This window comes from Mesoplodon densirostris, chromosome 6 (genome assembly GCF_025265405.1).
Source record: "Mesoplodon densirostris isolate mMesDen1 chromosome 6, mMesDen1 primary haplotype, whole genome shotgun sequence".
Taxonomy (NCBI): Eukaryota; Metazoa; Chordata; class Mammalia; order Artiodactyla; family Ziphiidae; genus Mesoplodon; species Mesoplodon densirostris.
Genome location: NC_082666.1, coordinates 7,558,198 through 7,573,831, shown reverse-complemented (window position 1 = coordinate 7,573,831; position 15,634 = coordinate 7,558,198). Strand labels below are relative to the sequence as shown.

Below are 15,634 nucleotides of genomic sequence, written 5' to 3'. Positions count from 1 at the left end.
GGCGTCGCGCGTCTCCATGGCGACGCTACGCGTGGCCCGGAAGGTGGCGGAGCTTCAGGTGGGGCGGGGCATCCCTGTGACGCCAGGGGCTGGGCCTAAATGGCGAAACCCGAGAGGCTCCCGGGGGGGGTTTGAACTGGCCAATGGGCGACCTGCCGACCGGTTGTCGGAAAAGGAGGAGAAAGCGGGGAGGAGTCGCTGCCAGAGCTGGATTGCATCCGTCGCGGCGTCTCCATGGCAAGACCCTGGCCTCCGACTTCAACGACTTCATAAGGAGGCGTTTCTGGGCGCAGCCGTGTCGCTCCTGGTGAGAGGCCGCCGGCAGGCGGGAGCCAGGGCGCTCCGGGGCGTCCCGCGGCCGCCGCCGGGCCTGGTCCCCACGGGCGGGGTGGCCCCCGCCGAGGTCGCCGGGTCCCGCTGCCCCCAGGGCCGCCCCCGCCGGCACCCTCCGGGGCGCTCGTCCAGTTCCCGTCAGAATCTCGCCCCCTGCCCCGCCCACCGGCGCGGGCCTTCTCCTCCTCCTGCTAACGGACGGGCCTTTCCTCACCTGACCACCGGCAGGGCTCTGCTCCCTCCGGGCTTCGCCCTTCTCTCTATGGGCAGAAACTAGTCCCCTCCTGCCCGCTGGTGGGTGGTCGTCCCTTTCCGCCGACGGAGACTGGCCCCGCGCCCTCTTTGCCCGCCGGTGGGCGTCGCCCCGTCCTCCTCGCCTCCCCTGAGGGCCTCGGCCCGGCAGTTATTTGTCGGCTCCTCGTAGGCAGCGCAGTCCCCGGGGACCGCCTCCGGGCCGCCCTACCCCGTTGGGTGGGTTCACCTGTCTAGCGGGCCTTCCGGGGATCCCGCCCCGCTCCCTGCACGACCCGACGTCGAACCCGCTCTAACTCGGATACCAAATCTCAGCGGCCGCTGCTTCGCCCTGGAGGATTTTCCCTCTGCCGTCGGGGCACCCACTCGCTGCTTAGCGCCCCTTTCCCCCTGCAGCCTCCGCTCCTTCCTCCTTCAAATACTATTGGTCTTCTCGGGTGTCTATTCTGTCGGGAACGCCCTTCTCCTAGGAGACAGTTGCCCTGGCTCCGCCCCGAATATCCCTCCCGCTCTCTGCGCTGGTTCCGGCCCTTTGGGGCCCATTTGGAGCCTAGCGATTCTCTCCCGCCCTCCTCGCACGCGAGCCAGCGTCTCAGGTTTCCTCCCTGGTGGCCACCCACCTTCCCTCCCGCGTGGGGCCTGGGTGTGGTGGTTCTTTTTTCCGAAGTTCCGCCCCCTGGCCCTCCCTGGGGAGGGAAGCTCTCACCGCCCCGCCCACCGGGTCGCTCAGCCTCTCCTATCTCCCCCCACTTTGGCAGGACAGTCAGTTGCTGTGCGACTTGGACAGCAGAGGAGCACCTCCCAAGTTTTCATCCAACTGTCACCCCCAAAGCTTACACTCTCCTCCCCTCAGGACGTTTGATGCCCGGCCCCTGAGATTCTCACTGACACGCCCTTCTGGGTCCCCCTGAGCAGAGCCTGCTGACCCAGTTGCCCACCTTTGCGGCTTTGATGCCTGACCATGTCTGCCTCATCCTCAGGCGGCTCCCCCAGGTACTGCCATTGTGGGGGGCGCCTCCGCCATAGGGCAGGGAAAAGCGGGCAGGGGCTCCCAGGTCAGGCTCACTGGAGGATTCTCTTTTCAGCTCTCTGTTCTGTGTACTGAAAACCTGGACCAAAACATTTAAAAATAATTTTTAAGAGGAAAGAGGAAAATACACGCATGTAATCCCAGCTCTGCCCTCCCTCTGGCCCTCCCTCCTCAGGTGCCCCAGTTCCTGGTAGCAAATAGGATCACCATCGTGTCATTGGAGTACTAGGCTCAGATCCTTTTTGAAAGGAGGCTAGGTGTAAATAACAACCACGAAAGAGGTGGACGCGGCAGTTAGTCAGATGTTGGTGGAATCCAGGTAGTTTGATGGAAAACCCGCTGAGGGTGAGAGCTTTCCCAAATCTATTGGCTTCAAGTGAACAGAAATGTTCTAAGTGAGGAGGGAAAAAACAAAAAAAACCCATCTGCACAGACTTGGTATTCCTTGGCTAAATGATTAGTAGGACTCAATTTTTTTTCTTTTATATCAAGATGTGATATACATACAGCAAAATGTATGCTAAAGTGCTAAAGAATTTTTATGTTGCATTATTTTTTTCCAAAATAATGGAGGGCGAGGACAAGGTCATATTTTGGGGGTAGCTGTCACCAGGCAGTGGGATGGATGAAGTGTACTTTCCAAGTCCCTTCCCGTCCTGGAATTCTTGGATTGACTGCTGCCAGATTTTGGAGATTAAGCTTTTGCTTTATTTGCACATTTGGTGATGGGGCTGTTTATGTATAAGATGAATTACACGTGGTATTAAAAAAAAATCCGTAAAAGCAAAAATAACCCTGCCTCTTAGGTGCTTAAAGGGTAGCAAGCGGAATATTTTGGGAAATAGTCATTTTTCATCCTCTTATTTGAATATTTGACTATTAATTTTATGAAACGGAGTCACAGAGACCTTGTTCCTGAGCTTATGCCTCTGTCTTTTCATGGCAGTCATTCACTGAGCATTGCTCCAGCCAGTGTCCTGGGCACTTTCGCCCTTGGCCAGACTAGCATGTTGGCTGTTGCCCACGTGCTGCCTGCTTTTTTGTCTCCTGACAGACAGGATGAAAGCTGGGCTTTTCAGTAAAAGGTCACGATACGTGTGATGCGATGGCAGGTTAAAAGGCCAGCCCTGCGAATGCACATCACCCCCTGCTTCCATCCCCCTGCCGGGCACACCATGAGAGTTTGGAGCTTGTGTAAAGGGAGCCAAATGATTCCACACTGGTTCTCCTAGCCATGGACTCGTTAGACACCATATGTAGTATATAACTTCGGGAGATCTAAGAAATAGAAGAGCCCTAGTGTTCTGCTTATAATCTGCTTCTTGTGCCTAGGTACAGGTTTCCATCGTGTGAGAAGAACAGAGTAACGAGGCTCACGCAGAAAAAGGTCTTGAGGACACCTTGTGGCTCACCCAGTGTGACTGTGACGGTAGGTGACATGTGCGTGGAGCAGCCCCGTGGTATGTGGCCCCGCCAGAAAAGATGCTTCTGCTGGCAGCCCGGTGGCCGGGTGCTCTGTTAAGTGCCTTCATGCATAGCCCGCTGATTGATTGGATTTGGTTTTGCCTGTGGCAAGGCTGCCGGGTGTGAGGAGGTTGTGTTAACCTAATCCTTCCAGACAAACTTCAAATATCTGAACACAGAATTTCAAAAAAAAAGACATGAAGGAAAAAAGAAAAAAGTAAAAAAAAAAAAAAAAAAAAAGAATGGGGATTGACAGGAGCTGGTGGTAGGCAAGGGGTATGTGTTCAGCCCTGCTTAAGTGGCCTTTAGAATCCATACAACCTTCTCATCTCGGCATTTCCTCCAGCTTTCTGTCTTCACCGTCTTTTATCTACCTGCTGCTTGAAGTATTTTGCACTGTAACCATTCCGTGCGTGTCCCGTGCTAATCCGCATGCCCCATTCAGATTCCGGTGTAGGAGGACTCACCTGCTTTCCATCTGTGCTGCGCTGAATCTCAGGAGGAGCTGTGCATTCCAGCAGGCTTGGAAAGAGATGCAGCTCTGAGGACCCCGGGGCCTGGGTTTGGGCTCTTTATTAGAACTTGTGGGTCTCACAGACCCTTTTCTTGAACGGACCTGCATCCCCCCAGTGGTCTTCAGCTGGGATCTTCAGGAGCCTGCTGAGTGGCACGCCTGCCTTGCTTCCCGCCCGCATGCCAGTAGTGCTGGTTGCTGTCCTGCTTGCTTGGCGGCTAGGCTTTCAGTGGCCCCCAGAGGCTGTGAGCTCGGTTTTTCACGCCCAGTTTACTCATCCACAGATCAACCTTTTTTGTGTTGTCCTCCCCCACCTGCCAGAAGCGAACCATGAAGGACCGCTCGTCAACTCCCCCCTTACATGTTCACGTGGATGAGAACACCCCTGTCCATGTCCACATAAAAAAACTCCCGAAAGCATCAGCGACCAACAGCCAGGTAGGAGCATGCCAGGGGGGCAAGGCCAAGGCTGTGGAGCAAGGCAACCCCTCCCAGCTGGGCCTCCTCATACTGCTAACTCCAGAGATTGGAGAGACAGACACATTCGCTTTCAGAGCTCAGTTGCCTGCTTGGAAGGTAGGACGGTCACCCGGCAGTGGCAGCAGTAGCCTTGGTCAGAAGTGACTCCCCAGCAGAGTTGGAAGCGGACGCCACCAGAGTGATGCCACGGCCAGCTGCGTGGGGAAGTGACCCTGGGTTTGTCCCTTTCCACAGAAATCTCATAAGCGCGGAATGAAAGGGGACACCGTGAACGTGCGGCGGAGTGTCCGGGTGAAAACCAAGGTACCTTGGATGCCCCCTGGAAAATCATCCACCCGACATGTGGGATGCAAGTGGGAGGTAGGCTCATTCTCGTTCAGGCTTTTCTTCTCCGACTGGTCAGGTTCCAGCAGGCCTCACACTCTGTATGGTTCAGGGTCGGCGGGAGCTCTCAGAGACATCCCAGTAGGTCCCGCTTACTGAGTGCCTGGCTAAACCCTGAAAGTATGGGAATCTTCTTGAGTCCTGCCAACACTGCAGTGCGGTAGGTCCCACTCTCCCAAGGTGCAGATGAGGAAACCAAGGCTCAGAGAGGTGAAGTCTCGCAGAGAGAGTAGCAGAGGTGGAGTTAGGACTCAGGGGTGTCTCATTCTAGAGGTGGTACTCGTAGGCTCTCTGATTTGTATGTGAGGAGCTACATGTCTTGCCCCACGTAACTTTGCTAGTGTCCGAGGCATAATTTTAAAATATATACCAGAACGTACATATCCAAGAAAGCATCTTCACTTTTACGGTCACCCCCATAAGAGACCGTGCACGTATTCCATAGATGTCATCAAAACCACTGGACTAATCTCCTGAGGAATGACTGCCTTCCGTGTGAGCTGCCAAGGTTCCAAGAGAACTGTTGTCTTTTTTTAGCCACACCTCAAAACATTTTGCTTGTCCATCTATCCATCCGTGCAGTAATTCATGCATTTCTTGCGACACTGCTGCACACTGGGGTTACAGCTGCAAACTGGCAGCTGTGCCTTCCTTATGCTTATGTTCTAGTCAATTGCAGTGAAGAAACTCATTGACAAGACAAGGCCTGTGACTGTGTTTTAGACAAAGATCTCATTATTGAGACAAGTAAAGGGCTTGAGACTACAGTTGTCCCTCTGTATCCGCCGGTTCCACATCTGTGGATTCAACCAACCACAGGTTTAAGAAAAAAAAAAAAATCCATAAAGTTCCAAAAAGCAAAACTTGAATTTGCTGTGTGCCAGCAACTACTGATAAAGCATCTACATTGAATTAGGTATTATAAATAATCTAGAGCTAATTTAAAGTATACAGGAGGAGGTGCCTAAGTTATGTGCAAATATTACACCATTTTATACAAGGGACTTGAGCATCCTTTGATTTTGGTATCCATGAGGGTCCTGGAACCAATCCCTGTGGAGACCAAGGGATGACTATACCTTAAGATGATGATGCCTGATCTATTTTGAAAGATTCTTTTTCTGAGAGCTTATTACTTTTAAAATTAGAAATAATAGTAATTACTCTGAAGTTTAGAGTCATACTTCACTCTCTTGACTCCCTGATTTACCATGTTATCCCTAAGAGACAAAGGGAGTTTGGTATTCTAGGGAATAAATGAAGTGTTCTGACATATCTCTCTATATAAAGTGCAAGGAAAATTGGAACTAAAATGCTTTTTAGATTTTTTTACTATGTGTACCTCACTAATAATCAGTGAAATGTAAATTAGAAACAACTACATTTTAGAAAAAACAAGCTATCATTTTTATTGAATGGAAAAAAGTTGAAAAGATTATGAATATCTTGTGTTGACAAGCATATGGGAGGTACCAACGAATCTTTTTAGATGGTTTTTTGTTTGTGTTTTTTTTTTGGCCACGCAGCGTGGCATGTGGGATCTTAATTCCCCGACCAGGGATCGAACCTGTGCCCCCTGCAGTGGAAGAGCGGAGTCTTAACCCCTGGACCACCAGGGAAGTCCCTGGACAGTTTTTGTTTGTTTGTTTGTTTGTTTAAATATATTTTTAACATTTATTTGTTTTATTTATTTATTTTTGGCTGCATTGGATCTTCGTTGTGGTACACGGGCTTCTCATTGCAGTGGCTTCTCTTGTTGCAGAGCACGGGCTGTAGGCACACGGGCTTCAGTAGTTGTGGCGCACAGGCTTCAGTAGTTGTGGCTCGCGGGCTCTAGAGCACAGGCTCAGTTGTGGCGCACGGGCTTAGTTGCTCCGCGGCATGTGGGATCTTCCTGGACCAGGGCTCGAACCCGTGTCCCCTGCATTGACAGGTGGATTCTTAACCACTGCGCCACCAGGGAAGCCCCCCTGGACAGTTTTGAGTGGATTGTGAAACCGATTCTGCCGTTCTGGAGGCAGTTTGGCAGCATCCATCCAAACATGGATTCTATAGTTCTACACTTGGGAATTGATGCTAAAAGTCACAGAAGAGCACAGGGATCTGTGTGTGTATCAGGATGTTTACTAAAGCATTGTTTGCAATAGAGAAAAATTAGAAGCAACCTAAATGTCTGTCAGGAGGGTATTGCATCCATACAATGGAATGCCATGCAACCACTAGAAGATTGAGGTAGATATTTCTACGTGATAATGAAGCAACAAGTGGCACAGCACGGAGAGTTTGGCCCTATTTGTGCAGAAAAGGGCATCTGTGTGTCCATGTGTGTATGGATATGTTTATATGTGCAAACCTGTTTTGGGGAGGAAGTATAAGAAGTGGTAAGCAGTGATTACCTCTGGGGTGGGAGGCTTTAATGCTTTATCTTTTCATGGTTTGCTTGAATTTCTTTATAACAAACATACTATATTTTATTTAAAATGCTTTTTTTCTTTTCTTTTTTTTTAATGAAGAGACTTAGTAGTTCTCAAATTATATATCAAAGTCATGCCGCTATGGAAATGGACTTCCTGTTGACATGGGTTGCTAGGACTGTGGTCCCCCCTGGAAAGCTCAGTGCCCCTTCCCGTCCTAGGGCCACAGAATCCTAGAAATGGAGGGGCCCAGAGATGTGACTTACCATCTCTCAAGCAGTAGCTGTCTTTCATGCTGTCCTCTTGGTTCAGCCCCTTTCCATTTTTCAGTGGCCTTCCATGTTCCTGGGAGGCCCCAGCCTGCCCTTACCATTATGGACAAGAGAGAAAAGAGCACAGGAGGAAAAGTTTGTGGTGGAGCTGGACATGGACCCCGGAAGCTGCTATGTGCTTGTGGGGATTCATGTTTCTTTTCTTTCTTTTTTTTTTTTTAAATTAATTAATTTTTGGCTGTGTTGGGTCTTCGTTGCTAAATGTAGGCTTTCTCTAGTTGTGGCGAGTGGGGGCTACTCTTCATTGCGGTGCACGGGCTTCTCATTGCGGTGACTTCTCTTGTTGCGGAGCACGGGCTCTAGGCACGTGGGCTCAGTAGTTGTGGCTTGTGGGCTCTAGAGCGCAGGCTCAGTAGTTGTGGCGCACGGGCTTAGTTGCTCCACGGCATGGGGGATCTTCCCAGACCAGGGCTTGAACCCGTGTCCCCTGCATTGGCAGGCGGATTCATAACCACTGCACCACCGGGGAAGTCCCCGTGTTTCATTTTTAAAACCCCTCGTGGTACACAAGGTAAGATCTTTGGGAGAAAGCAGGTCTGGGTTTTTTCTCTACCCTATTACTAAGTAAGTCATCTATTTTTATGACAGAAAGCTGAAAATACAGAAAAATAGACAATCACTGTAATTCTACTACTCTAATCTGGCTGCTGTTAAGTTTTAAAACCTTTTCATTGGACAGTGCAGGATAGTACATGCATCAGAAGTGTACTGATGAATTTTTACAAAGACCCAGCTCAAGAAACAACATCACCAGCTTCCCCAGAAGCTCCTCCCTGGTCCTGTTCTTGTCACTGCCACCTCCAAGGATAACCACTCTCCTAAAACTATTAATATTTCGGTACATTTATTAACACTTCTTCCTATGCGGAGTTTTTTTTTCAAATTGTAATCATACTGTCTATACATTTTCCTACTGCCCTTCTTTTATATATTAAAATAACTCTTTTTCTTATAAAAGCAATGCACAGTCATTGTTGAAAAATTAGAAAATCTAAATCAGCACAAGGAAGAAAGTAAAAATCATCTGTAATCCCACCACCCTGAGAAGACCCATGTAACTTCTAGGTGCAAGACTTCTGGGTCTTTTTTTGTAAATAGACTCGTTCTTTTGATTTTTGTAACAATGGGATTATATTTTACTTATTGTTGTAGCGTTCTTTTTTCCACATATTTTGACTATATTTATATCACACATTTTTTTAAGGCATTATTCCATTGTGCGTACATTTGTGTACTGTTAAGTATTTAACCAATTCTATCTTTCTGTACATTTATCTATATCCTAGCCTTGAATTTAAATATTAATTCACATTCTTAGATATTCTTGATAAATCCCTCAAAAATAGAATTGCTGGGACAAAGGGCACGTACATTTTTTAAATTGCACCCTATGAGTCCTACTTGTTTGACATAACAGTTTACACCCTTATAAAACACTTCCTTTGGGAGGGGGAAGGGTAAGCTGGGATGAAGTGAGAGAGTGGCATGGACTTATATATACTACTGAATGTAAAATAGATAGCTAGTGGGAAGCAGCCGCATAGCACAGGGAGATCAGCTCAGTGCTTTGTGACCACCTAGAGGGGTGGGATGGGGAGGGTGGGAGGGAGACACAAGAGGGAGGAGATATGGCGATATATGTATATGTATAGCTGATTCACTTTGTTATAAAGCAGAAGTTAACACACCATTGTAAAGCAATTATACTCCAATAAAGATGTTAAAAAAAATAAAAATTAAAAAAACACTTCCTTTTATTCCTGATAGCCATCATCTTTCCCTGGAAATTAGCACAGAAGTTTAGCCACCTCAGCTTACGAGAAGGAAAAAACGGTGCAAACAATGAGAAATAGCAATTACTTAATACAACGGAATAAATGTATAGAATGAGAGAGTCAAATTCAATATATCAAAATCCCATGGAGGGACTTACCTGGTGGTGTAGTGGATAAGACTCTGCACTCCCAATGCAGGGGCCTCGGTTCAATCCCTGGCCAGGGAACTAGATGCCACATGCGTGCTGCAACTAAGAGTTTACATGCCACAACTCAGGAGCCTGTGAGCTGCAACTAAGGAGCCTGCCTGCCACAACTAAGGAGCCCGCCTGCTGCACCTAAGACCCGGTGCAACCAAATAAATAAGTTAATTAATTAAAAGACAGTTAAAAAAACAACAACAAAAAAAACCATGGAAACACTCGCCCCCAGATTAGTATATCTTTTTGAAGTCTTGAAAGTATTATACAGCTTTGCATAAACTTCTCTGAGGGGCACATGCATTTTAAAAAATATTTTTTATGCTGATGTATTTAGGTAAATATTTTCCAGAAATACCATTTTAACCCTAAATAATTCAGTATGCATTTCTAATAACATTTTCTCCATAACCAAAATAACAGCAATTAGTCCTAAAAACTTCACGTCATTTTTTTTAAACTTAATTTCTTAATCATATAACATCTGGTTAATATTTAAATTTCTCCACTTGTCCTTAAAATACCTGTTATAGAAGATTTGTTTGCCTTTGCAACTATTCACTATCATGTATTCATATTCATTTAAAAGACTTTTGACATATTTCACGTCTACCCTAGGTGTATGAAAATATTTACTGCCCCCAACTTTTGCCAACTTTGGAAATCACAGCTTTTGCCAATTTGTTATATCCTTCTTTTTAAACTTGACACTGGGGACGTCCCTGGTGGCTCAGTGGTTAAGAATCAACCTGCCAATTCAGGGGACACGGGTTTGAGCCCCGGTCTGGGAAGATCCCACATGCCGCGGAGCAACTAAGCCCGTGCGCCACAACTACTGAGTCTGCGCTCTAGAGCCCGCGAGCCACGGCTACTGAGCCCGCGTGCCGCAACTACTGAAGCCCGCGCGCCTAGAGCCCGTGCTCCGCAACAAGAGAAGCCACCACAATGAGAGGTGCGCGGGCTTCTCATTGTGGTGGCTTCTCTTGTTGCGGAGCACGGGCTCTAGGCGCGCGGGCTTCAGTAGTTGTGTAACACAGGCTTTTTATTTCTATGTTAGAAGAGCTTCAGAAACAACATTTAAACAAGGGTAGGGGGCTTCCCTGGTGGCGCAGTGGTTGAGGGTCCGCCTGCCGATGCAGGGGTTTGTGCCGCGGTCCGGGAGGATCCCACATGCCGCGGAGCAGCTGGGCCCGTGAGCCATGGCCGCTGAGCCTGCGCGTCCGGAGTCTGTGCTCTGTGGTGGGAGAGGCCACAGCAGTGAGAGGCCCGCGTACCGCAAAAAAATAAATAAATAAAATAAAAACAAGGGTAGGTAATGAGGCAATGTTCCACCAAGAAGGTCGGTGTGCCCTTCCCCCTGGGGTCTCTGTGGTTTTGCCCTTTAGCAGTTTTAGCTCTTCCTGCTCAGCGGACAGCCAGGGATGGTGGGACCAATGGTTGCAGTTCTGCCTTATGAGTTCATGTGTCTCTCCCTCCTCTACATCAGAATCCACCTCACTGCCTGGGGATCACGCCACCATCTTCAGAAAAGCTGGCCTCAGTGATGCGGTTAAGTGACCTCTCTACCGAAGATGACAACTCGGGTCACCGTAAAATGAACCGTTATGATAAGAAGATTGACAGTCTAATGAACGCGGTTGGTTGTCTCAAGTCTGAGGTGAGGGAGGTAGGGGGCTGGGCTGGCCAGTGTCCTGGGGGCACTTGGGACTGCCAGGTGAGTTCCTGGTGGACACCTCCTTCCAGGCTGCCTCTGCAGGCCTCCCAGTGTTTCAGGTGCCCCTGGGGAGGTAGTCGGGGCAACCTGAGATCCCTTTCCATCAAGCACTTAGCCCAGGCCTGGCCCTGACCTCGCCTGGTGCTCTGTATGGATGGCCTGATTTGATTTTTTACAACAGTAAATGAAGCCGGTGGCATTATTGTCCCTGTCTTGGAGATGAAGTGACTGGGACACTGGGGCCTCTGTTTTCCATTTTATACAAAAGTTAAAAAAAAAACAGAAAACAATGCCCCAAACAGGCAGAGGAAGTTTGTCCTCAGTTGCTGGGCTGTGTCTTTGGGTGGGACGTGGCAATGAAATTGGAAACAACCTGGAAGTCCAAGGCCCCCAACTAAGAAGTTGGCGGAGCTGCCGTGGAATCCATGCTGCAGCTGCTGATGGGGCCTGTGTCTTTAGTCCTCCCCTGCGCCCGGGGCCCAGGGCCCTCTTGGAGAACCTGCGGCTGGTGGCTGCCTGGCAACAGGCCTGCCTTTCTCCACAGCCCAAGGGGCAGGGGCCTTTTTGTGACATCTCTCCTCCCGTGGTGTGCCAGCTGAACAACCGTTTGTATCCTGGCTCTGTCCCCAGCCGGAAAGTCACTCAGGCTCCCTTCGCTCCCTTTCCTCAGTGACGAGGAAACGAGAGGAATCGTGTCTGTCCAGAGTGTCTGTGACGACTGACTGAGCTTGTGCCTGAAGAACCTCAGTAGCATGGAGCGCTCAGTCGGAGGTGCCCCTCGCTTTGTGCAAAGCAGCGGGCCTTGAGATGCGGTGGAGAGGAGCCCCTCCCCTCAGTGACCCCTGCCTGCATGCCCCTGCACAGGTCAAGATGCAGAAGGGAGAGCGCCAGCTGGCCAAAAGATTCCTGGAGGAACGCAAGGAGGAGCTGGAGGAGGTGGCCCAAGAGCTGGCCGAGACCGAGCACGAGAACACGGTGCTGCGTCACAGCATCGAGCGCATCAAGGAGGAGAAGGACTTCACCGTGTAAGGCGGCGCCGCCCTGGGCACCTTCCCTCTTGCGGGGCTGCCCGAACACCAGCCTAGCCCGGGTTACAGTGTCCAGCAGAGTCACTAACGCGCTCATGATTCCCGGTCAGGGAAGAGGGCCCCGCAGAGGTCCGGGGGGAGGGCATGAGGGAGGCCTTTCTGGAAACAACGGGAGTCCGGCAGGATGGCCAGGTGCTAGGCAGGTGAGTGCGGGGGAGGAAAACACGCCAGGTAGCAGGAACATCTTGCAGGAAGGCCCCAGGGCGGGAGGAGTTTGCGACTGAGAAATGAAAAGCCGGGCAGAGCAAGGGGAGAGGGTGGGCCGAGGAGAAGGGGGCCCACGGAGGTTGGCAGAGGCCGGCTCTTGGTGGCCACTTCGGGGCGTTTGCCTCGAGGGCGGTTGGGAGCCACAGGGTTTTCGAAGCAGGAAGTGGTGTGACCAGACTTGGCTCCAATGGGGAGAGTGGAGGGGAGGGCTCAAAAGCAGATCTGAAGATGGTAGTTAGGTGGCCAGGGCAGTGGCTGGGGGATGAGGTGACACTGGTTTCTGTCTGAGAGACAAGCAGGTGGCATAATGTCCCCCGGTGTGGAGGCCCTGCTCTGGTGACCACGTGTCCTTCCAGAAGGCCACTCGGGCCAGAAGGGCCATCCCTGCCCCCTCCCCCACTGTTCCCTGACCAGGAGATGAGCCTCGCAGGGCATTGTGAGGTGAGCCTCGGGGTGAGCAGGGGCCTGGGAGGGCTCAGAGAGCCCTATTCTTTCTGGGCCCAGGCTTCAGAAGAAACACCTCCAGCAGGAGAAGGAATGCCTTGTGTCCAAGCTGATGGAGGCTGAAATGGATGGGGCTGCCGCGGCCAAAGAAGTCATGGCCCTGAAGGACACCATCGGGAAACTGAAGACGGTAGGTGGCCAGCCCAACCGCCCAGTGCCGGGGCTGGGCCCAGAGTGGGGGCAGCTGCACACCATGGGCGGGGTCTTTACGCAGTCGTCATGCTGACTTTATGACATCTTCAGGCCAGGGCAGGGCACACTTAACTCCTCGGCCCCCACCCCTCTTCTCACTTCTGGGGCCTGACCTTTGAGGCTGACCCTTGGTAGCCAGGGCCTCTGAGATGTCATCGTGGGTCTCCTGGGATCACAGTGAGTCAAGGCACGTGTCTGATTCCTACCAGTATCAGCCACCAAATGTTGTCGTCCAGGAAGCGCACCTCGTCCAGGAAACCCGCCCTAACTGCACTCGCCCACACTGAGCTCTCCAGCCCTTTTCCCCACCTGGTATTCTCAGCAGGCTCAGAACCTGCCCATGCTTCCAGATCTGCCTCCTCCGGGAAGCCTGCCTTTGCCCAGCTCTTCTTGCCCAGGCTGCCTGGCACCAATACCTCTTAAGCTCCCCATGGGGACTCCCTGTGCCAGCTCTTCCCTTCTCCACCCGTGCCTGGCAAGACTGCCTGCTGTCTTCCAGGAGAAGCAAATGACCTGCACGGACATCAACACCCTAACGAGGCAGAAGGAACTTCTCCTGCAGAAGCTGAGCACATTTGAGGAAACCAACCGCACCCTCCGAGAACTGCTGAAGGAACAGCACTGCAAAGAGGTGAGCTGCGGTCCTAGCCGCACCCCTACCCAGCGCTCACCCGGAGCCCTGGCCCTCTAGCACCGCAGGCTCCTGCCTGTAAAAGGAAAATATTCTTGGTGCCTGCCTGACCTGAGGGGGCCGTAGAAAGATTTGCTGAAATCATTCATGTGAAATGCTGGGCATCTGGTAGACGAGTGCTGTCTTTGTTGTTGAAGTGAGCCAGGTGGCACAGGAAGGACCTTGGAAGTCAAAAGAGCAGTGGAGAGTCAGGGAGGGGTTCAGCCCATCCCAGGGGTCATGCGACAAAGCGGGGAGGAGACCAGACCTGAGTTTTGGTGAAGCAGGCGGCTTAATGGCTGGTGGACACATTGTATGGTATCACTTTGTTTTCTTAAAAGGGGTCTCTGAAATACATTTTATGTTACCAAATGACTCTGAAAAGACTGACAGTATAAACAGCTCTCTTCCTGTTTGGTTCAAAACCAAAGGGATAGGGCCTCCCTGGTGGCGCAAGTGGTTGAGAGTCCGCCTGCCGATGCAGGGGATACGGGTTCGTTCCCCGGTCTGGGAGGATCCCATATGCCGCGGAGCGGCTGGGCCCGTGAGCCATGGCCGCTGAGCCTGCGCGTCCGGAGCCTGCGCGTCCGGAGCCTGTGCTCCGCAGCGGGGAAGGCCACAACAGTGAGAGGCCCGCATACCGCAAAAAAAAAAAAAAAAAAAAAAAACAAAGGGATACCGAGAGTCTCAAAATGCCCATGCTGGGAATTCCCTGGCGGTCTAGTGGTTAGGACTCGGCGCTTCCACTGCCGTGGGCGCGGGTTCGATCCCTGGTTGGGGAACTAAGATCCCGCAAGCCTCGAGACGCAGCCAAAAAAAAAAAAAAAAAAAAGCCCGTCCTGATGAGATGATATTTTTTTTAGTTTAACTTTTTTAAAAAAAGTGTCAACTTCCTTTGTTTTTAGTTTAAAAATTAATATTTAAAATAAGTAAAAGTGTACCCACTATCCAGCTTTCCAAACAAAACCTTGTCCACATGGTTAAATCCCTCTTGGTGTCTCCTTTGGCAATAACCTCATCTCCTTCCCATCAGAGGGAAACTTCATCTGGAATCTGAGAGTTTTTCACTTATATATGTATCCCTAAGCAACATATAGTATTGTTTAGCATGTTTTCAAACTTTACATAAATGATATTGTTCCATATGTTTTCTTCTGAGTTTGCTTTTTTCAATCAATGTTTTTATGAGATCCGTCCATTTTTATCCTTGAAGCCTAAGGTAGTTCATTTTCACTGCTCTATTCCATTTTATGACAATACCACAACTTATTTACCCACTCTTCCGTCAATGGAGACAATTTTTGGTTGTTTGCTCTTACAAGTGTTATTTTGCTCATTCATCTGTACTATCCTGGTGTACTTGAGGGTTTCCAGAATATATTTCTGTGAATGTTACTCGTTATAGCTAAATTATTCTCTTAAAATAGTTTTATCTGTTTCATTTCCAGCTCACTGTTCATGGGTGGGTGATTTTTACCTCTCTGGGCTTCAGTTTTCCCACCTATAAAATGGGAATAGCATCTTCCATGTGGGGTTGTGAGGGACTTAGAGGTGATGTGTGGATGAGGACTGTGCGTACTCCTGGCATGCAGTGGGTACTTGGTAAATGGTGGCTGTCGCTGCTGTTTGTCCTGGGTCTGGGGGCAGTGGGGGGTGGGGCTTCAGAAAATGTCTTCCTGCCAGTTTTTTCCCTTTTCGCCTTCTTAGCTCCTACAATCCCAGAATCCCAGAATCTCCAGTTGGAGGTGAAGGGTCAGCTAATTTAAACTCCCACCGCAGCAGGCGTTCCAGGTTCTGTACAGGCTCTCGCCTCCTCCCGCCCATGTGGCCCTCAGGACCACAGCCCCGCTGCGGTGCTTACTGGGGAGTGCTCAGTGTGCTGGGGGAATGCTCTGGCTCTGGAGTCCTTTGGCTTAGCGCCCAGCTCTGCCATTTCTGGCTGTGTGATCTCAGGCAGCTCACCTCACTTCTCCCAACCTCGATCTTCTCATCTGTGAAATGAGGGTGGTGATAGTGCCTGGCTCCTTAGAGCGGGGGATTTGGTGAGATGGTGTGTTAGTTTATGTAGAGTCCTCAGGAGG

At 50.3% G+C, this 15,634-nt stretch overlaps 1 protein-coding gene across 11 annotated transcripts in view; it reads left to right on the top strand.

Moving 5' to 3' along the window:
* Positions 1–143: 143 nt before the first annotated feature.
* The window catches only part of ODF2 (outer dense fiber of sperm tails 2), a 31,624-nt gene continuing 16,133 nt past the window's right edge, over positions 144–15,634 (top strand). Inside the window, exons 1-9 of one of the 11 annotated variants that reach the window (XM_060100562.1) lie at positions 217–307; positions 1,439–1,578; positions 2,954–3,044; positions 3,915–4,031; positions 4,308–4,433; positions 10,665–10,835; positions 11,757–11,917; positions 12,692–12,821; positions 13,383–13,514. In XM_060100562.1, coding sequence (XP_059956545.1) covers positions 1,547–1,578; positions 2,954–3,044; positions 3,915–4,031; positions 4,308–4,433; positions 10,665–10,835; positions 11,757–11,917; positions 12,692–12,821; positions 13,383–13,514 — 960 coding nt within the window. In that variant the 5' untranslated portion in view covers positions 217–307; positions 1,439–1,546. Of the gene's footprint in view, positions 308–1,438; positions 1,579–2,947; positions 3,045–3,877; positions 4,032–4,307; positions 4,434–10,664; positions 10,836–11,756; positions 11,918–12,691; positions 12,822–13,382; positions 13,515–15,634 lie in introns of all 11 variants that reach the window. The other 10 variants (XM_060100563.1, XM_060100561.1, XM_060100559.1 and 7 more) reach the window with 10 other exon arrangements.